The sequence below is a fragment of the Cajanus cajan genome, chromosome 2 (genome assembly GCF_000230855.2).
Source record: "Cajanus cajan strain Asha chromosome 2, NIPB_CcT2T_4, whole genome shotgun sequence".
NCBI lineage: Eukaryota > Viridiplantae > Streptophyta > Magnoliopsida > Fabales > Fabaceae > Cajanus > Cajanus cajan.
Window position 1 is genome coordinate 74296091 of NC_138518.1, and position 20951 is coordinate 74317041.

The 20951-nt window shown below is 33.9% G+C and overlaps 4 protein-coding genes and 1 non-coding gene across 9 annotated transcripts; 4 read left to right on the forward strand and 1 right to left on the reverse strand.

Moving 5' to 3' along the window:
- Positions 1-1611: 1611 nt before the first annotated feature.
- On the forward strand, positions 1612-4582 carry LOC109803713 (sugar transport protein 14). The gene is made up of 4 exons (XM_020365398.3): positions 1612-1840; positions 2837-3159; positions 3263-3892; positions 3980-4582. The coding sequence occupies exons 1-4, from the start codon at positions 1699-1701 to the stop codon at positions 4424-4426; spliced, it is 1542 nt and encodes a 513-aa protein (XP_020220987.1). The 5' UTR covers positions 1612-1698; the 3' UTR covers positions 4427-4582.
- A 572-nt stretch (positions 4583-5154) lies between these two features.
- LOC109803889 (CRS2-associated factor 1, chloroplastic) lies at positions 5155-9150 on the reverse strand. Its single transcript, XM_020365560.3, has 5 exons — positions 8417-9150; positions 8189-8316; positions 6613-6838; positions 6330-6457; positions 5155-6195 (listed from the first exon to the last, which is right to left on the reverse strand). The coding sequence occupies exons 1-5, from the start codon at positions 9075-9077 to the stop codon at positions 5176-5178; spliced, it is 2163 nt and encodes a 720-aa protein (XP_020221149.1). The 5' UTR covers positions 9078-9150; the 3' UTR covers positions 5155-5175.
- A 2016-nt stretch (positions 9151-11166) lies between these two features.
- Positions 11167-14713, forward strand: LOC109803596 (Exostosin family protein). Of its 3 annotated transcripts, none has more exons than XM_020365234.3 (5): positions 11167-11319; positions 11556-12517; positions 12613-12743; positions 13067-13415; positions 13814-14713. In XM_020365234.3, exons 2-5 carry the CDS (start codon positions 11723-11725, stop codon positions 14480-14482), a joined length of 1944 nt encoding a protein of 647 aa, XP_020220823.1. In that variant the 5' UTR covers positions 11167-11319; positions 11556-11722; the 3' UTR covers positions 14483-14713. The 3 variants fall into 3 exon arrangements, with proteins under 3 accessions (XP_020220823.1, XP_020220824.1, XP_029128255.1); XM_020365235.3 differs by having other exon boundaries at positions 11196-11319; positions 11616-12517; XM_029272422.2 differs by lacking the exon at positions 11167-11319 and adding an exon at positions 11327-11449.
- Positions 14714-14855: 142 nt separating this feature from the next.
- On the forward strand, positions 14856-20332 carry LOC109804243 (uncharacterized). 3 transcript variants are annotated; one of them, XM_029272423.2, is made up of 9 exons: positions 14856-16194; positions 16622-16727; positions 16890-17136; positions 17412-17516; positions 17727-17855; positions 17972-18021; positions 18112-18209; positions 18504-18788; positions 19633-20332. In XM_029272423.2, exons 2-9 carry the CDS (start codon positions 16658-16660, stop codon positions 20131-20133), a joined length of 1485 nt encoding a protein of 494 aa, XP_029128256.1. In that variant the 5' UTR covers positions 14856-16194; positions 16622-16657; the 3' UTR covers positions 20134-20332. The 3 variants fall into 3 exon arrangements, with proteins under 3 accessions (XP_029128256.1, XP_082925161.1, XP_020221624.1); XM_083069035.1 differs by having other exon boundaries at positions 14856-16191; XM_020366035.3 differs by having other exon boundaries at positions 14856-16727.
- A 547-nt stretch (positions 20333-20879) lies between these two features.
- On the forward strand, positions 20880-20951 carry TRNAC-GCA (transfer RNA cysteine (anticodon GCA)). Its single transcript has one exon. It is a non-coding gene; the product is annotated as a tRNA-Cys (tRNA).

Consider the following 20951-nt stretch of genomic DNA (forward strand, 5'->3'; position numbering starts at 1 on the left):
TTAGATTTATGATAACTAATTTGTATTGTAACAAAATTTTATCTTTATTTTTGATAATTTATTTTAAAATATTATTATTTAATTTATAAATAAATATGATAAATAAAAATTAAATTAGATAAGAAGTTAAAAGAAACTTCTACAAACCCTTTTATTAAAGAAAATTTCCTTAAAAATATTCTCATACAAGATAGAAGTTCATTTATTTTTTTATTCATGAATATGGTCTAATGTCTCAAAATTGACAATTAATAACTAATTTGCATAAGTGAGACTAGAATTATGCTAGCCATATTTAATATATATGGATTGATTTATATATTCAAAAATGTTTATTTATATAAATTTTAAATTTATATATTAAAATACCTATTATTTATTTATATGCATAATTTAGTGAACATTTATCTTGTACAATGAACATCTAGTATTTATTTATAATACTTATATTAAAATATATATAGGTATTATAAATTTTATTTATATATAATGACATTTAGCTTGAATAATGAATATACTAAAATACTGGTTAAAAAAATTAAGAGTATATTTTTATGCATTGAATATATAATATATTGTTAATCAATAAAAATTATGATAAATATAATTTTTAATATAATTATTATAAAAGTCATTATATAAAATTTTGTAATTAGATAATAATGTAAAATTATTAATGTAATTATTGTAAATGTCACCGTATGAAATTCTTAAAAATAAAAGTAACAGAGAATAAAAAGTTTAAATTAAGTCCTTAAAGAAATTATTTTATCGTTAAATTTGATCATTTATTTATCAATTTCAAACTAAGATAAATCTAAGTTTAACTAATTATCAACAAGAAACTAATTTAAATATCCCATCCTTGAATTTTGAAACCGAACCAGCCATAATGATAATTAGTTTTATCTTATCATTGGTTTAGGATACATTCTGTCTTGTAACAGTTATTGTGAGACAACAGTTGACTATTTTAAAATTTAAAAATAAAATAATAGAATGCATGTATGATTGTTGACAAAAATAGCCACAGCCACCCAATTAGACAAAATATGCATTTTCCATTGACAAGTTGGCACGAGATATGACGGGATAAGATTGGAACACTCTTTTAGTCTTTACTCCAAATCCAATTAAGCCACATTCAAATCTGACTCATTTCCATCTTTATCCTCATTTCTACACTATAATTTAAAACCCACTGTCTAATGATCTTAGCTTAACATATTTAATATCTGAAAAGGGTAAGAAAAATAAAATGTAAAAGACTAATCTGGACATAATGGCGTACCACTAAATGCAAGTTGTGTGTTCTATGTTTTGAAGGGTTACACATTCATTTTCTCCCAAAATAAAAATTGGTACACATTAATTATGTTTACGTAATTTTAGGGTGTTGTTAGCTGTTACCCGTCCAACTCACGTACACTGTCATTGGACGTTATCCAATAAGAGATAAAAATAGATTTATTTGATATAAAAAAAATATAAAAAAAACGAAAATTAGATTATATCTTTTATAATTATTATTTATTTGAATTAAAAGAGAAAATAAAATAAAAAAAAGCTACGTAGGTTGACTCTGAGACTATTATATATAGAATAAGTGGGTGTGAAGAGAAAGTGAAAAGTGTGTGTCTTGTATAGTAGTTGGTGAACCTCTCTTCTGAATTGTGAATTGTGAGAAGTGAGAGGGCAATGGCAGGTGGAGGAGTGGAAAGTGGAGCCCCTGGGAAAAGGGCTCATCTTTACGAGCACAAGTTCACTTATTATTTTGCTTTTACATGCCTTGTTGGGGCTCTTGGTGGTTCTCTTTTCGGTTATGATCTCGGTGTTTCAGGTCCCTTTTCTTCTCTCAATTCCTTTTTCTCAATTCTGTTTGCATTAATGTTCTTCTTATTTCACTCTAACTCGCCCATCTAATGTTCTTTTTATTCGTTTAACCCCCCCTTCTTTTTTTATCTTTGAGATTCACCACGTTCCTGAATTACATTGAATGAAAAATAATCAAAGACAATTAAATCTGTTCACCACGAATTTGACATCGTGTTTGTTTTTTTTAAGGAGGAATATGTGAGATTGGATGTCCTGCGTTTAATGATTGATGTTGCTGGCTTTATTATTATTTTTTTTTTAAAAACGAACACGCCGGACTAGTATTGTGGTTGTTGTTGTCTACGTATTCATTGTTAATTATCAGTTTATGAATATATATATATATTTTGTTGGCTTAAACTCTTCTTTATGAATTTTTGTTGTGAAAGAAAAAACATAGTTTTGATTTTTTAAATTACGGAACGATCTTAAAACAACAGCAGCAGCAGCATATGCGATATTCGATATGAATATCATATTCATGCATATCTTACTTGACCGGAAAACTTTGCCGAGAATTTCGGCTACAATGTCGTACGTTGTTGAATTCATGATACCTGCACCTGCAATTCTCCGGCGATTCTGCACTGCTTCTTTTAGTTCTATTTATTTAGTTTTGATTCGTGAGTATGAAGATTTTTATATTAATTAAAAATTATCCTAACTATTATTTTTTAAAATCATTATTATAAAAAATATTACTGGTTAATTCTATGTCAGTTATGATGAGACTAAAAAAAACATTTTCAGTTTATCTTAATTGAATTTATTTTTACTAGGCATTAGAAATCACAAAATGTCTTTGGAGAAGGATAATCAGTCACGTCGTATTCCATAGGAAGCAATTCCTGTGATGTTAAACAATGTGCATCACTGTTAAATGGCATTTTTAGTTGCAGACTGCAGTGTCTTGATAATTTATGGTTGGTACATTGATTTACTTGGGATGTTGTGGTTTCAGGTGGTGTGACTTCAATGGACGATTTCCTGAAGGAATTCTTCCCAGACGTGTACACAAGGAAGCATGAGCATCTGAATGAGACGGATTATTGTAAATATGACAACCAAGTGCTGACGCTGTTTACATCCTCTCTCTATTTCTCAGCACTGGTCATGACATTCTTTGCTTCCTTCTTAACAAAAAAGAAGGGAAGAAAGGCCAGTATCATAGCGGGAGCCCTCAGCTTCCTTGCTGGGGCAATCCTCAATGCAGCAGCCAAGAACATTGCTATGCTAATCATTGGCAGGGTCCTTCTTGGTGGAGGCATTGGTTTTGGCAACCAAGTAAGTCAATCGCTCCAAAATCAATCAAACATTTATTTTGACACTTGATTGACATAATAGTTATAGAGAAATATTATTCTTACCGGTGCATTCAATTGTGCAGGCTGTTCCATTGTATCTCTCAGAAATGGCTCCAGCTAAGAACCGAGGAGCAGTTAACCAACTGTTTCAGTTCACAACCTGTGCTGGAATCTTAATTGCAAATCTGGTGAATTACTTCACTGATAAAATCCATCCCCATGGATGGAGGATATCATTGGGTTTGGCAGGTGTTCCAGCAATTCTTATGCTTTTTGGAGGCATTTTTTGTGCGGAGACACCTAACAGCCTTGTGGAGCAAGGAAGGTTGGATGAAGCAAGGAAGGTATTGGAGAAAGTTAGAGGTACCAAGAATGTTGATGCTGAATTTGAAGATCTTAAAGAAGCGAGTGAGGAAGCACGAGCAGTGACAAGCCCATTTAGTACACTTTTGAAGAGGAAGTACAGGCCACAGCTGATTATAGGTGCCTTGGGGATTCCAGCATTCCAGCAACTAACTGGGAATAACTCCATCCTCTTTTATGCCCCTGTCATTTTCCAGAGTTTGGGGTTTGGTGCTAATGCTGCATTGTTTTCATCTTTTATTACTAATGGAGCTCTCCTTGTTGCCACTGTCATCTCAATGTTTTTGGTTGACAAGTTTGGTAGAAGAAAATTCTTTTTGGAAGCCGGCTTTGAAATGATTTGCTGCATGGTAAATACTTGTTTATGCTATTATTGTCCTTGGGTTTCATCATCTAACAAATGCAATGCTAATGGAATTGCTGATTGAACTTTGCAGATTATTACGGCTGTGGTTTTGGCGTTGGAGTTTGGACACGGCAAAGAACTTGGGAAAGGAACCAGTGCGTTGCTGGTGATTGTGATTTTCTTATTTGTTTTGGCGTATGGGAGATCTTGGGGTCCTCTTGGATGGTTGGTTCCTAGTGAACTCTTTCCATTAGAGATAAGATCAGCTGCACAGAGTATTGTGGTTTGTGTCAACATGATCTTCACTGCACTTGTTGCTCAACTGTTCCTCTTATCACTTTGCCACCTCAAATATGGGATCTTCTTGCTCTTTGCTGCCTTAATTGTCTTCATGAGTTGCTTTGTCTTCTTCCTCTTGCCGGAAACCAAGAAAGTTCCAATTGAAGAGATTTATCTTCTTTTTGAAAACCATTGGTTCTGGAAGAACGTTGTAAGAGAGGGGTCGGAGCAAGACCTAAAGCCAGCAGCGGCTGTTTAAAATTCTCAACAAGATAGATTTATTAAGTCTAGGGTTTTTATTTTTTTGAGCCAATTGTTTCTTACTTTAATTTCTTTGTCTAAAGAATAAATGAGCTAGGGCATTTATTTTATATATAGTTTGTTGTTTTAATATTTATTGAATTTCTTTTCCCCAGCGATGAGAATTTTCTTCTAAGGTTATATTTAGAGTAGTGACAAGTTATATAATGAACTACAAAGATTTTAGTTATCATTGTTTAAAGTCTTTAAAATAAGATGACAATAAATGTGAAACTTAAATAAGGGTTAAATGCAATTCATCCGTTTCGTGTTAAAATTTTATGTCTCCCATTCCAACCTGAGAATATGGATAGACTATCTTATTATTCAACAATCTCTTCACTCCACCTGCAATTCAAACAATGAAATGAAACCTCCATACCATTTCTTCATGAAATGTGAAAACAACGTTATGATAATTTTATCTCATTTCGTTTCATACCACTCCGTTACATTTCATTTTATTTCACACAGCATTAGACATCGAGCCATAGGCTAAAGTTATGAGGAAGTCGATAATAAAATAATGATAGCGAGGAAACCATATCGAGATAATATTGTAATTATACTACGCAACGTAACAAATGTAATGCAACGGACAGAGCAGAACAAAATTTATCATATTGTTAACAGATGCACCAAGTATGATTCGAATGAAATAGAAATGCACTACAATGGCATCAGAACTTTTGAAAACAGCATTTAGCATCATGTTAAAAGTTTAGCAAGTTCATCAACTCCTAGTGTTCCTTGTGGTACAACATTCAGTAATTGGTCATCAAAATTTGTTTTTCTATGAATTTTAGTACTCTTCTCCCTTTTCTGTTTCATGTAAACAGTGGTAGTTTCTTTGGTCTCCAAAGTTGAACCATGTTGCTTATCACTTTTTTGAGCCACAACCTTTTTGTGTTTCCTAAAAATTGGTCCAGGTGGAGCTGATTTGGCAAAGGCGACAGTGTTTTGATAAATATTGTCCGCATCCAAAGAATCTTTATCTAAAACAAGTGCACCACCATTCTCAACAGCTTGTTCCAACAGTAATAAGATTTTTTTCATACAAGGAGCAGCTGACCTAGGTGGCTGATTGACATCTGCTTCTACCAAAGCATCTAGCAACTTATCAGAATGAGGATCTATGTCACCAATGATATAATTACCTCCTAGTGTTGCATCAGATCCTGAAATTGAAGCAGAAAGACCATCACTGAAGCTTTTGCTATCCATTACATTCTCGATTCCATGGCTCTCACTCATAACATTTGAGGAGCATTCAGCATGGCTATTATAGTCTGATAAGGTCATACTTGGACTGGAGCTCGTGAAAGGTTCAGGCTCAGCATCGGAGCCTGTGGCATTATTTGTGGTTTCAACTTCATACGATTTTGTAAGTGAAGCAACTTCAGTAACCCCAGATATAGATTGATTGCTATTTTCAATGGGATATGGCACCTCGACCTTCTCCAAAATCACATCACTTGAACTAGAGCAAATGCTAGTGTCATGTGTTAAATTGCTTGCATGTTCTACATGGTTCTTCTGTTGAGCTGGTGCTGAGAATTCTAGGGCCTCTGACAGCGGTGGTTCATAATTTTTATCGTCAACCTCAATTTTATTGGCTTTCTTGAAGTCGTCATCTCCTAGATCTGGAACAGAGGACTTCCAATTTGGTCCTCTCCACATAAGTATGTGCTCAAATTCAAACGAAAGCAATGTGCATGGAACAAGATCCTACAGTCAAAAGAATAGATGTGAAAGAAATATTTTAATATAGCATCCTCATTAATTAACATTAAAAAACCCAAAACAATAGGAAAAAATCTGATCCAGATGATCTTCAACACTGGATGCAAAATTGGTTATACCCTCAATTTAGCTCCAATCTTTCGATAGTCACTTTTATTTAGTCCTTGACAGTTTATACGCACTAGTTCACACTCCTCAAATGCCTCTCTGACAGTTTTTACTAGGTTACAATAAACACCATTTTTTCCTGTAACAAGGAAAAATAGCCAATGCATTAAAATTAAGTATGTGTATCAGAAAGGGAGAAAAAGAGAGAGAGAGAGAGAGAGAAAGACAGCTAGATGCCAGGTGAGCATTAATTTTTCTTCATTGATAAACTGGTGAATTTCCTTAAAAAGGTACCTAGCTTGCATATGGGAATCAATGTGCTTCCCTTCTGACGCATTTTAGTTGCTTCTTCTAGTGTTAGACCTTCAGGAACTCGCTGAACCAACCTAGGATAAACTGGAGGCACCGGTTTCCACAACATCAGAGGAAAATGTGGGCGTGTTTTATAATTGTAGTTTCTGCCTCGGAACAGGTACAACACACCACCCTTTCGGTATATGATTTTCCCCCCTGTCCTTTCCTGGAAAATCAGATAATGAGGCATGAGGAACACAAATAATGAAGGTCAATGTTATTTGCAAATTTCCATTTCCCTTCAACACTCGCATTTCTTCAATCATCATCTTTCCTCCCCTCATCATCAACATCAATGGTAGTGATTGAGGGTTGCAAGATATGTGAGGAGACGAAAATATGCAAAAAACATTACGCAACAATGAAACACGATTGATATCTTTTCAATGAAAAATGTTAAGGTACAAGCCACTACACAAAACTAGGTTAAGGTAAACCATTGCAAAGAAAAAGAAACGGACATTTTAAGGTCATACAGGAAAACCAAAGAAAAGAACTTGTCAACTTGCAAAAGAGTGTTCCAAACATCAGACATGAATGAGAGTTTCTCCAATATGACATGCTGACCTATATTGCTTTACCACTTTATTTTCTAGAAAAAGCAAAGGAGAAAAAGTAAACACTGTAACAAAGCAACACCCAGTAAAAGTATTGCTTCCAAAACTTCTCATGATTTTTTTTATTATTTTAATTTCTACGCAAGTAAAGATTTTTACATCAGTCAACCATCAACTTATTAGGAATCAAGCTAGGTACAAGTAGAACTTTCAAGTAGTTATTAAAGAAGTCAAAACCATTTACCATGTCAGTACACTTAAATTATTATTTTTTAGTTAAAAAAAAAAAGGAGTGAACAATCTATACATCAACCATAACTACTTTAAAAATCATACCTATCATGATTTATATAAATTATATTTAATTCATACTGTAATGCTGTAGGATTGTTTGAATACTTTAGGTGGTGAATTTAATTCAACACAAATACATATTTAACTATGTTATGTTTTGCTCTGTTTATCAGCAATGTTCACTGGTTTAAGTTGCAAGGGTTAGATTTCATCTTAAAACAATTGGTGATGTAGAATATTCCAACACCACCACGACCCGTTAGGATAGGCACCAGGATTGCTCCAAGACCGGTTGTGGTGCAATCCATAGATAGCATGCCAGAACAAGCAAGAATACTAGAATTGGTGACTTACCAAGATAAATTATAGGCTCTATATTATGTAGGATTTCATCTTAAAACCAATTGTTATTGAGTGAAGTTGCCTAGCAGAGATATAAGTTGTACTCCAATTGAGTCAGGTTTCCCTTGAGTAAAGGAATCCAATCTGAATGGAGGAAATAAGCAGTCGGGAGAGCTATGCCGGTGGAAGTGGTTTCATTCATTGACCACAACTATATTGGTTGGAAGTGATAGTTAACATGATTTCTAATTAGTTAACGTTGTAAAAATTTGTGTGCTGATGTTGCAGAAAATAAACTAAAAAAGGAAAGAAAAGAATGGAACCTCTAACTGGTGACACACGTTATCCATATCCACAGTACACACTCCCTTGCACCTGATCTTGCAAACCCTCCGCCGCTTCCAATGAGCATGTATATTATCCAACATGTTATGCGTCAAACCATCTCTACCTAGCAACACAAAAAAAGAGACACTGAACTTTCCAGTTTCAAGTTTCAAACTCAAAAACACGCAAAAAAAAAAAAAAAAAGAAAGTAGAGACGAAGCAACCTATGTTGAGTTGGCGTTCGGCTCTCATGCAGGACTTAACCAAGTCACGAATCTCCTCGCGCGTCAAGGGTTCCCCCAGAATCTCCTCCCTCGTCTTCACGTAGCGAGGACTCGACCCCGGCAAAAACGGCCCCGGCGACTGAACCGGCTTAACCCCCTTCTTGTGCGGCGGCGGAAGCACGAACGAGTCGAACTCCTTCAGCTTCTTCTTGCTGGGCGGCAGCGGCGCCCGCCCCGTCCACGGCCGCGGCGTGGTGGTGGGTCCGAACGGCACGAACGGAGCTTCGCGGATTTTGATCGGTTTGGCTTTGGGGGTTTCTGTGTAGCTGTACTTGAACTCGAACGGGGCACCGTCGATGAGGTAGGAGAGGCCGTCGTCGCTGATTTTGACGTTTTCGGGGATGGCGGTTACCGGCCGCGGCTTCGATTTGGGAATGTTGGAGAACCTGAGCGCGGGGTGCGATTGCGGGTCCACGTTGGGCCGTGGTGGGCTTTTGGACCTCTTTAGTGGGCCGGTGGGGCGGGGCTTTCGGCGGGCATTGGAGGGCGGGCTGGTCCAGCGGGAGAGTCGGAGCTCCGTGGATGGGCGCGTGTTTGGGTTTGGGTCGAGGGGTGGGCCGAAGATGGGGAAAGTGTGTGAGAGCTTCATAGCCATAGCCATGGAGGAGAAGAAGAAGAGGATAAAGTGCTTCTCATTTTTCACTTTAATGATGATAAAAGAAACAAGCGTAAGTGTAAAAAATGTGTGTACCAGTGTTAAGAGAGAGAAAAAATGGATTGATTATTCGTGTGGAGTGTGCATTCTTTTTTTGAGGTTTATTCACTTCAAACTCATACAAGTAAAAAATATATATTATTCGTGAATTTAAATATAAATAAATATTAACTAAGTTTACTCTATTTAATAATATCATTTCTAAAATATTTTATATTTAATTAACACTTTTTTATTCTTAATATAAGATTTAATTAATGAAAGTTTATAATTGAGTTCGGAAGAAGTATGTGTGTTAAAAAGACAATCAATAATACACTCTCACTGAAAATATTTAGTGTTTATGTAATGAGTGAAAATCAATCTTATAGTGTCGAACATAACAAAAAAAAAGTGAAGACCATTAAGAAAATACTTAATTATTAAAAAAATTTATTATTTAATATTTTTATTTTAAATTAAATGTATATATTGTATTTATTGGGTATGATATATATATATATATATATATATATATATATATATATATATATTTCTTATTTTACGTAAAATATTTACAATTTATAAGATTTTTTTACGGCATGGAAAATATATTTTAATATTTTAAAAAATTGTTTTTAAATTCAAATATTTTCAAATTTTAAAATGTAAAATAATAAATATATTTCACTATTTTACAATTATTTTCAAATTTTCTTAAGATTTTTTTATTTTGTTTCAATTATTTAATATTAAATCATAAAATTTATAAAAATGTAACACGTTAAATTTTTTTAAAAAAAATTAAATAATTATGCAGTAAATCAATTTAAAAGAAATATTAGAAGTGGAAGTGACAAAATGACTTGTATTTTGTCTTGTCCTGTCCCTCCCTTCCCACTATGTCCCGCTTAGTAAAATGAGTTTAAGAATCTAACTAATTTGTTTAATAATTTATATATATATATATATATATATATATATATATGTATATATATATATATAATATTTATTGAAAATTAAATAAATAAACTTAATTTTCAGTAATAATTAATTTTGGCACAATAAATAAAACACAAAAAATCATAAAATTTTAAAGAAATTAAAAAGAAAAGAAAATATTTTTAAATATCATATAATTATATAAAGTGTGTTAATTGATATGGTGTGAGAGGAAAAGAGACATTTAAAAATAAAAATTGGGGTAAGAAAAATATTTTATATTTTTTAAAAATATAAAGTGTGTTGATTGATATGATGAGAAAAGAAAGAAAAAACATTTAGATGATAATATTTTAGGTTTAATTTAATCTAGTTGTATTGACTAATTTTCTTAAGTTTTTTTTTTTAAATCTTGTTTCAATTATCTAGCATTAAATCATAAAATCTATAAAAATATAATACATTAAATTTTTTTAAAAAAATAATTATGTAGTACATAAGTTAAAAAGAAAAAATCTGTTGAATAATAATAATAAATTTATAATTTTAGCTTCATAAAAAGCAACTTATTTTTTAAAAAAGAAAAAAAATATTTATTAGAAAATTAATCTTTCTCAAATACATTCTATATAAGATGTCAAATATTAAGAAATTTGTGAAAAATTTAGAACACATAAAATTTATCACTGTTATTTTTATCTTTAGTATATATAAAACTCATCTATCTTTTACTATAATAAAATAAATTAAAAAATATTCATATATTATATAAAACAATAAATCTTTATTGTGTTATAATATCAAAATATTACAAATAGTATTATAAAACTGTTTTTGTAAATTATTCATTAGTAAAGAAAAAAAAATATTTCCACGAGAACGAGAGAATGAAAAAGAATAAAATAAAAATAATGTTTAAAGTTAAAAGTTTTAATAAACCGAACATGGAATACTATAGAGAAAGAAGACAAAAGTAAGGAAAATAAAAAATAAGAAAGAGAAGATGTGAGAATAAAATAGGAGAGAGAAGAAGCATAAATAATTATAAATAAAAAAAATAATTTCACAGTAATTATTAAAAATAATTATATAAATAAATAGTGAAGTAATTAAATAATTAATTAATTTGATGTTTTGAGTTCGAGGGCGTGAGTACTTCTTTCTTTGTTTGGTGCCGAGAAAGTCAAATACAGGAAATAGGAGAGAGAGTTAGTGAGAGAGTGCTTCAAACTTCAAAGTGTGTCTTTTCGATCTTTACTGTACTGAGGTTAGTACTGCATACTCCACTTCCCTACGTTGTCTTGTTCCCTTTAGTGAAGAGATGAAACAAATGACAATCTTGAACTCTTTGCTTACGCTTTCTTCATGCTCCTCAAGTTCCATGCATGTTGAAAATAGTAAAAGTTTAGACTCTACTCGTTTAATTACTTGATCTCAGTCACAATAATTCTCTAGCCTTTCTGCAACCCTCGTAACTATCTAATGTTCCATTTTTCTTAATAGGATCCGTTGATTTGTTCTTCAAGCTTCCCTAGTGATTTATTTGGGAACTTATGTTTGCAGCAGTGTGTTGGGAATGAGGAGATTAAAGCTAATTTTCGAAGAATGAAGTGATTTTGGTGTCATCTCGGTTCTTAAATGGTGTACCTGTTTCAATATTTTCACTTGTTATGAACTTATGTCACATGAGAAACCGGAAATTGCTTTTTCTGTTGGCGGTACTTGCTGCTAATTATTTACTATTTCAGTCAATATTGGTTCCATATGGAAATGGAAATGCCCCATGGTCTTCGGTGCCCCAAAACCAAAAGCATGACAAAGTTAGCTTTCCATCATTACATTCAACTCCAAAGTACTCCACCATTTGGAATCCACCAACAGGTTCTCCTGCTGTCATTGCTACGGTGGAAAAAGTGCACATTCCTATTGTTCAAGATGAAGTTGGGCTCGGTGAGAAAAAGGGAATGCGCAATGATGAAAAGGGTGGTTTAGTCTCCGAAAGAAACAACTCTAATAATGATGTTTTTGAACTCGGGGCTGATAGAAATGATGTTCGCAGTTTAGCTGGGAAGAAAGATGTCAGAAAAGGTGACAGATTGGAGTTGGAGAGTGTCGGTTCCAAAAATTTCATAGCAGTTTTTGCCAAGGGCAGTGAGATTGACTTTTCAGTGAAGAAATTTTTGGAGACAAAACGGGGAACCTCTAGGTTGGTAAAAAATAACAATACGGATTCAAGGGAACATAATGGGGTTGGTGTTCATACCTCACACAGTGCAACTTCCTCTGTTAATCTGCCTCATCTTGAAAATTTTCCCCAGAAAAATGTCATTTCTGTATCAGATAACAGTACTGCAGTGAGGACTCCTAGGAGAAAGATGAGGTGTATGATGCCACCTAAGTCAAGAACATTAATTCAGGAGATGAACCAAATACTAGTGCGCCGCCGTGCGTCTTCTCGTGCAATGGTATTAATATCAGTATCTTTGTCAATTATGAACTAGCTACCTGGACAAGTTACTGTTATGGTTATTTCAATCTGGAGTTCTATTTTTGGTTGCAGAGACCAAGGTGGTCATCCAAACTTGACCTGGAAATTCTTGCTGCAAGGTTGGAGATTGAGCATGCTCCTATAGTAACACATGACAAAGAGCTTTATGCTCCTCTCTTTCGCAATCTTTCTATGTTCAAAAGGTATGCTTGATGGATTTATTAAAGGAAATATGAACTCAACTAAAGTAAGTCCTTCCTTGACATGCATATGTTCTGACTCAAGCTTGTTTTTCATACACCTGATTCTTCTAATTGATCATTTAAATTTTTGAGCTTTGACTCAGAACACTTCCCTTAAGGGTATAATAATTTTGGAATGTACCTTAATCACAAATTCATCTTAATATTTACTCTAAATATGATATTGGGCTTCACATGTTTGAACCTGCATGCCTTTGACTTATGTCTGACCTACTAATGACCAAAGCTCAAGATCATCTGATTTTTTTTCTTGAGATTTGCAGGAGTTATGAGCTCATGGAACGCACACTCAAAGTTTATATATACCAGGATGGAAATAAACCCATCTTCCATGAACCTATACTTAAGGGCCTGTATGCCTCGGAGGGTTGGTTTATGAAATTGATGGAGGAAAATAAGCATTTTGTTGTGGGGGATCCTGCAAAGGCCCACATGTTCTACATGCCATTCAGCTCACGTATGTTAGAGAAGTCCCTTTATGTACGTAACTCTCATAATCGAACAAATCTCCGTCGGTTTTTGAAGGACTATACAGATAAAATTTCTGCAAAATATCATTACTTCAACAGAACTGGTGGTGCTGACCATTTTCTTGTTGCTTGCCATGATTGGGTATGTTATATGTTCTTTATTTTTTTCCCCTTATTTCTTCTTGCACATGAACCATATACTGTTCCAACCTTCCAAGTTCCAACATAATTTTTTTTATATATGATGGTTGAATTGAATGTCTCTTTAATGTCTTAAGGTGTGACATATTCACTTTGAGGAATCGTATTTGTCTATCTATATCATGTTCATTTTTGTGAATTTAAGGGTAAAAACATAACAAACTTTGATGGAATCACGTTGTAAAACAGTTCACTCTTATATGAAGTGTTCTGCTAAGTTACATCATCCTTAGATATCTTTTGTAGTTTGCACGTCAGTAAATAAATCAGTAGTCTCGTGTGTAGCATAACACTGCTTTTGAGCATGTTAGTAAAAGATTTATAACTGGACTGTTGCAGGCTCCATATGAAACGAGACACCATATGGAATACTGCATAAAAGCCCTCTGCAATGCTGATGTAACTCAAGGCTTTAAAATAGGAAGGGATGTTTCTCTTCCGGAAGCTTATGTCCGGTCAGTAAAAAATCCTCAGAGAGATCTGGGAGGAAAGCCTCCTCACCAACGATCCATCCTTGCTTTCTATGCTGGAAATATGCATGGTTATTTGCGTCCAATATTGCTAAAACACTGGAAGGAGAAAGACCCTGATATGAAGATATATGGCCCAATGCCTCGTGGTGTTGTAAACAAAATGAATTACATTCATCACATGAAGAACAGCAAATACTGTATATGCCCTAAAGGGTATGAGGTCAATAGTCCACGGGTGGTCGAAGCCATATTTTATGAGTGTGTGCCTGTGATTATATCTGACAATTTTGTGCCACCTTTTTTTGAGGTTTTGAATTGGGATGCGTTCTCAATAATCCTTGCAGAGAAAGATATTCCCAACTTGAAGCAGGTACTTCTTTCAGTGTCACAAGAGAAGTATCTCAAGTTGCAACTTGGGGTCAGAAAGGCTCAGAAACATTTTTTTTGGCATGTAAAACCCTTGAAGTATGACCTCTTCCACATGACCCTTCATTCAATTTGGTATAATAGAGTGTTTCAAATAAAGGTGAGATGATGATGCATTCGAGCCCTCTCAAAAAGAATGCAGAAGCACACCTCACAAGACCTTATGAAAAAGAAGTGGGAATTTCTGATAATGAGAACTCGTGAAAGAATATAGTAGGGACTTGGGATATGTACTCGGTTTTAGATTGTTCTGTATGGATAAATGCTGTATCATATTATTATTTCTCTTGAACGTATGCAAAGGAAGCACGTAATTAACCAATAACAAAAGCTTGTTGTACTTTTGTTCTTGGCCATATTTTAAAATTTTTATAGTGCTACACATACAACTGACTGTCAGGTTGTTGTTTTTAAATGCCAATCTTGCAGCCTCAAGTTGCCTTAGATTTCAATAATACAAATATTTTATCAGAGCAATGGGTTTGGGCTTGTGTCCAATTCCAATAGATAGGATTGTGTTTTAGATCCTCTCACACGTCACACCCTCGATCTGTTGTCACTTGTCATCCTCAGCGTCCTTTGTCTTGATCCCTTAGTTCTGATTGCCAAAAGAAAAATAGAATTGCTTCTTGCTTTCTGCTTTAGGTGCATAAGTTGCCTTGAGTTTGGGGATTGATTTCTAGTTGGAAATCTATCACTTGATGATCTTATTCTTCCATTTTGCTCTCACAGTACAAAGCATATCTGAACTGCAATGCATGTTTAGAATCCTGCAGCTATCAATGATCTAAGTTAAATATATATAATTGTAAACAGATTATTTCCCGTGAGTTTCCAGCTTTATCTATTTTGAGAGGAATCACAATTTTTTCGAAAATCAGAATAAACACTTATTTATTTGCTTTATAACTAAAAAGGTACCCACAAATGGGATCATATAGTCATAAAAAACCATTTCTAATATGTGCATGTTATCTCCATTGTTATCACATTGTTGGAGATTAATTAAAGTAGTTTACTATCAACATGACTAGTTATTAACGTGTATTTTTTTCTCTCATCACTAGCATGTTTATAGCCACTGAGGCACTTGTAACAGAAACCGACTCATGAAATTACAGAAGGTCCACGACATCCCAGGATTTTGTTCCCAATACTCCACGTGTCCCGTCTTTCTTCAGAGAGAAGGCAATAATCATCTCTGTCCTATCCATTCCATTAGAGGATCCCACACTTTAAGGTTGTTTTTACCATTATCCTGTATTTGGATCGAAATAGACGCTACTTTTGACTTTTTGTGGTACACTTGTGAGTGACAGTTTAAAAATACAAACCTTGACTTAAAAAGCTTCTGTGAATTTCAGAGAAAGCAGGCAAAATAAGTTTAAAAAAAAAAAAAAAAAAACTGTGGCTTGCCCCATTCCGTTATGAACCAAAAAATCGAGTATATGTTTAAGTTGGCATGGAATGCATGCTATAAAAGAAAAATTACGAGTGGACCAACCACATTATTTTATGTGTTTCAATGTAAAATTTATAGGTGACATTAATTTAAAGATGTATCAGATTACGTTGAACAGTTAAGAATTAATTTTACTGTATTTAAAATTAAACTGCCTCGAAGGAGATGTTGATGTGATAAAGCAAGGTAACGATTGCTCACATCACATAGCTATCCATGATACATCCCATCATTCTTTGCTTTCTTATAAATTAATTATATATAAAAATTCTCACTGATATTCTTTTTGGAGAAAATGTGTCTGTATTTGCAACTTGCAACCATTTCTTTTGACAGGCTTCAAGTTCCAACCATATGTTGTAAACCACTCTATCCACATTCAATTATTTTGGTCTTCTCCGTTGAGATATTGCTATGCGTACTTGGATCAATCTGTGTTTCTTTAAGAAAAAATATAATCTTTTATTTCTCTGTCTGTGTTGAAGTGGATTGCTCTTTTGTTTCTTAACTTGAATTCTATTTGCTATAGGCTTTCTCCCTTTTTGTCAAAGTGACTCCTTACCCATTTCATGGATTAGCTTACGAACTATAATTTTTCAGCCAATAGGGAGAAAGTTTCATTAATGGTAGTCATGCTCATAGTAGTTAGCTCCTCTAATTCCTTGTTAAACTTTGTCATAAGCTCATAATAAGAATGAATTGTTTTTGACTTAGCTTGATCATTTGTGACTCAGATGTCAATGTCTGCTACAAAAAACATTTTTGTATAAATCTTCCTCATTTCAGGCCCGCGGCAATGATTTGATGGGATTTTGCTAATTCATGGATAACATACTCACCAAACTTTTTAGATTGACAAATTATATTAGTGACCGATTTTTACAATTTATAGGTGAGTTCTTGATTTCCGTCTCTGCATGATTGCTTTAGATTATTCTCCTTTTCACGGAGCATATTATACAAATATAGAAAGCTGTAATTTTCCAATCATCTTTTTCTGTGTGCCTTTGTAAAACATAATATAGCTACATTTTACATGATGCCAACACTGCAGAGGATCTTGTACTTAGAGAAATAGCTAGGTACACAGAAAGTCTTGGGGTCACTCCAGTGGCCATCCCTTCAGTTCACGGTTCAACCAGAAGCACATCCTTGCAACCTTCCCAAATCGGAGGGGAAAACCATGGAATCTTTGAAAAAAGAGCCTCTAACAACAGTAAAGAACTGCTTGTAGATACGAGTTCTATAGTTCTATATGCCATTTCTATCTCTGAAGCTGTTCCTTCCTTTTTCTTAAAAGGGTAAATAACCTTTTTATTTTGTGTGTTTAACAATACTACAGACAAACAACAAAGCATGAGTTTAAATTTAAGTCTAGCTGGTACTCAGTCAACGAATTTTTAATGAACAGATTAGATGTTGAAATTAGATGAAGTTGAGTGTTCATTGATCAATTTATTTATTTAATTTCACTTCTTTCTCCTGAATATTAGGAAAAGTTGTCCATTATTTGTTAATACTTTGCAGCATTTTGTAATTATGCCTTTGTTGTTGTATTATCCCCATATTTGTGCAGTTTGACACTCCTATTATACGGTCTAATATATGCTTGGAGTTTGGGAATGGCCTTCTGGAGATATCCTTTGTCATGCATTAAATGTGCCCAAGTTCATGTTCATAGGTAAAGGGTTTATGGAAGCAAACTGGTCGGAATGATATATTTTCAAGAAAAAAAATTGCTTCTTTTCCAAATTCTCTTTATTCATTTTAGTCTATCCATTGTGATTTGAATCATTTAGCCAGAAAAAGTAACTGTATACATAATCCTTTTGGTTACTGTCTTGCTGAATACATTTATATAATGATAGTTCGTAAATAATGGCTTTCTCAGAATTAAATCTCGTATGGTGAAAACCTTGCGTGGTTCTTCTGATGATATTGGATGGTTGCAGCATGCTCCTGGAATGCCTCTAGTACAGGATGGAACTTCAAGATTCTTGGAATTGCTTTCTGACATAAGGTACCCCATAAACTTTTTAACAGTCCATAAACTCTCATAACTTAAAATAGCCAGTAGAAATTATATCATGAAATCTAATAATAGATACTGATTCGTATTCCCAATATATTCTAAAGAAATGGAAAGCACTCACTACCTAGTTCATTTGTTTATCTGTTAATTCCAGGTATGTCAAAATCTTTTCTATCTTCCTTTGCGATTGAGATATACATATAATTCCATTTTAAGATTAGAAGCTTCACGTCTCTTGTTACAGGTCTCTTTAGCAATCATGGACCCTTGTATTTTGTTGCCACTAAGAGGTTCTTTTCAAAGATGGGCTTAGCTTGCCATATTGCAAAAGTTCAGAGTGAGGTAATTGATCACTAGTTTATTTAAATTATTCAACCGATTTTAACCAATGCAACTAATTTTCCTTTCACACTACAAATCTTGGTTCTGTAGTTTTTGGCTGAGACTCATCTAGATTTTTGTTCAAAATTTATGTACCTTTTGAATTTTTTCTGCACGCACACGGTTTCAAAGATCAATTTCTTCTTTCCACTATTTTGTTATGAAAACCTCATTAGTAGTTAGTTACAATAGGCTAGTTAGTTACCTATTATTAGTGACATTTGTTAGTGAGATTTACTTTTGTTTTCTTTTAAGGCATCCGTAGAACAAAATGCCCTGGAACTGAAGCTATACATTGAGGAGATTTACTGGGGTTCAAGCAGGCCTGTCATGCTACTGGGACACAGTAAGGGTGGGATTGATGCTGCTGCTGCATTATCTATGTATTGGTCTGACCTGAAGGACAAAGTTGCTGGTTTGGCCCTGGTTCAGAGTCCATATGGTGGCTCTCCTATAGCTTCTGATATTCTCCGTGAAGGCCAGATTGCTGACAAAGAAACACGGAGGATCTTGGAACTTATAATATGCAAAACAATTAAGGTAACTATTTTCTATGCGATTAAGTTTGTGCTTGGACTTGAGAGTACTGATTGCTTATTTCAACTTATACCTATTAATGGTAGCATAAAAAGAAACTTTCACTTTATTGTATTCTATTACACCTGCTCAATGAATTTGATGTTGCTAATTGATTAAGATGTTCTTCTTTCATATGGACTTATTGTTTTAAAATTGGCAACTAGCCTACTGTAGAGATTCTCTATAGCACATCATGTTTCATTTTACTTCAACTTCCTCAGGTTTAATGCCAGGATGAATCCTAGTAAGTCTCGACTGCATCTGATTTTGGCCTCCTTTATTGTTGATGTACATAAAGTTCGGATCTGAGACCTCTAAACTGAGCAACTATCGTTATTAGATGTTAAAGCGAGTAATCTTAGTTGCTGATAAGAAAATCAACTATTGATATTACGTGTACATTGGTAACAAATCATGAATGTGTTGAAATATGAACCATTAATTTTCTTGCTAATGATCGAAATTATGTTTTTTACTTTAAAGGATTCAAGTCCTTAATAAAACTCATAGTATTAAATCTATATATGTTTGTCAACCTTTTCTTTTCCTCTTTCAAAATGTGGATTTGATTACAAAACTAACTTGTAAAGTAAACATTGTCTTTCACTTATATACTTTTTATTAATCTTATTTCTAACCGACGTGAAACTTGTATTTTTCTCCCAATATGTCTTCTCATACTCAGCACTATGGGACTTGGTATATAACAAAAATAATCCTTTCAAAATGATCTAGGATTGTCTGAAATTTGGGTTTTTCCCAACACTCTTCGTTGTTAATTGTGTGCTAGTTACATATACTTTAGGGTGACATGCGGGCTTTGGAGGATCTCACATACGTGAAGCGGAAGGAGTTCATCATGAAACACAAGCTCCCCTTAGATATTCCTCTGATCTCCTTCCATTCTGAAGCAAGCATTGCCCCTGGCGTTCTTGCAACAATGACTCAAATAGCTGATGCAGAACTTCCCTGGCTCCCTCTACGAAAACTTTGGATTGTTGAGTCTGATTCATTTCTTGAATCAAGACACCAAGTTCCTGTAATGGTTCCTATATCTGCTGCCATGGCTGTTTGTGCTCTCCACCTGCGGCTCAGATATGGAGAAAAGAGTGATGGCCTAGTGACATGCCGTGACGCCGAAGTTCCAGGATCAGTTGTTGTAAGGCCAAAAATGAAGCTTGATCATGCCTGGATGGTGTACTCTTCAAAAAAGCGTAGTCCTAGTGAACATGATGCTTGTGAAATGTGTGAAGCTCTCTTGACTTTACTTGTAGAGCTTGGTAACACAAAAAGGGAAGTGGATTAAGTTTTATGTTGAGAGATATGCTTCAATTTTTTGCCACATTGACATGTCAGTTTGTTCAGTTTATGTTGGTCTATAGTTTGAGCTTATAGGCACCGAAAAGTCAAATGTTTCTCTATTTCAGCTCCATGCTAAGTATTTGTGGGAGAAACTCATCATTAAGGAAAACTCAAAATTAAGCAACTTTTCAATTTCAGGTTGATATCAGTGAGACAACGCTCATTATTTTCTTCACAACTCATGCACATAGAAGGTAGGAGAGTTAAGTTTTTTCTTTCGGACAAAACACAAAACTTGGTCTTACATTTTGATACATGCCAAACACATTCAATTGATTGGAAATAAATCACAACTTCTCAATGACTGTCTATGGATAGTGGCATGCTAGATCTAGTATCTTATTTGCCAACACTTCACAACCATAAATTCCTATTCATACCATCTAGGAAGATCTTTGATACAATTTAAGTTTATATTTTGAAGTGTTAGGTGAGAAATGTTTGTTAGATATGATTTATTGTTTAAAAAGAGAATATTTTTTATAGTATAATTACAAAAAATTATATAATGTAGGTTATAGTAATTACTTTTGTATTTAAATTAATCAATTGCCGAAGATAAAATGAAAAAGGAAAAGTTGGTAAAAAAAAAAAAAAAAAAGTAGAAGAAGAAGGAAATTGGCTTTTAATCATAATCTACAAAATTTTGTTTATCATCAACAACCTAGTTAATTTGTCATTATTATATAAGGGTCCATAGCTCAGTGGTAGAGCATTTGACTGCAGATCAAGAGGTCACCGGTTCGAACCCGGTTGGGCCCT

Excerpts from the sequence above, each read along its gene's own strand:
- LOC109803596 (XM_020365234.3), top strand. The coding sequence starts at position 11,723 with ATGAACTTATGTCACATGAGAAACCGGAAATTGCTTTTTCTGTTGGCG. Across the intron at positions 12,518-12,612 it reads GTGCGTCTTCTCGTGCAATG|AGACCAAGGTGGTCATCCAA; the intron begins GTATTAATATCA and ends TTTTGGTTGCAG. Across the intron at positions 13,416-13,813 it reads TTGTTGCTTGCCATGATTGG|GCTCCATATGAAACGAGACA; the intron begins GTATGTTATATG and ends GGACTGTTGCAG.
- LOC109803889 (XM_020365560.3), bottom strand. The coding sequence starts at position 9,077 with ATGGCTATGGCTATGAAGCTCTCACACACTTTCCCCATCTTCGGCCCA. Across the intron at positions 6,458-6,612 it reads GATTCCCATATGCAAGCTAG|GAAAAAATGGTGTTTATTGT; the intron begins GTACCTTTTTAA and ends TCCTTGTTACAG. Across the intron at positions 6,196-6,329 it reads AGATTGGAGCTAAATTGAGG|GATCTTGTTCCATGCACATT; the intron begins GTATAACCAATT and ends TTTTGACTGTAG.
- LOC109804243 (XM_020366035.3), top strand. The coding sequence starts at position 16,658 with ATGGATAACATACTCACCAAACTTTTTAGATTGACAAATTATATTAGT. Across the intron at positions 18,022-18,111 it reads TGTTTATCTGTTAATTCCAG|GTCTCTTTAGCAATCATGGA; the intron begins GTATGTCAAAAT and ends CTCTTGTTACAG. Across the intron at positions 18,789-19,632 it reads TAATATGCAAAACAATTAAG|GGTGACATGCGGGCTTTGGA; the intron begins GTAACTATTTTC and ends CATATACTTTAG.
- LOC109803713 (XM_020365398.3), top strand. The coding sequence starts at position 1,699 with ATGGCAGGTGGAGGAGTGGAAAGTGGAGCCCCTGGGAAAAGGGCTCAT. Across the intron at positions 1,841-2,836 it reads TTATGATCTCGGTGTTTCAG|GTGGTGTGACTTCAATGGAC; the intron begins GTCCCTTTTCTT and ends TTGTGGTTTCAG. Across the intron at positions 3,160-3,262 it reads GCATTGGTTTTGGCAACCAA|GCTGTTCCATTGTATCTCTC; the intron begins GTAAGTCAATCG and ends TCAATTGTGCAG.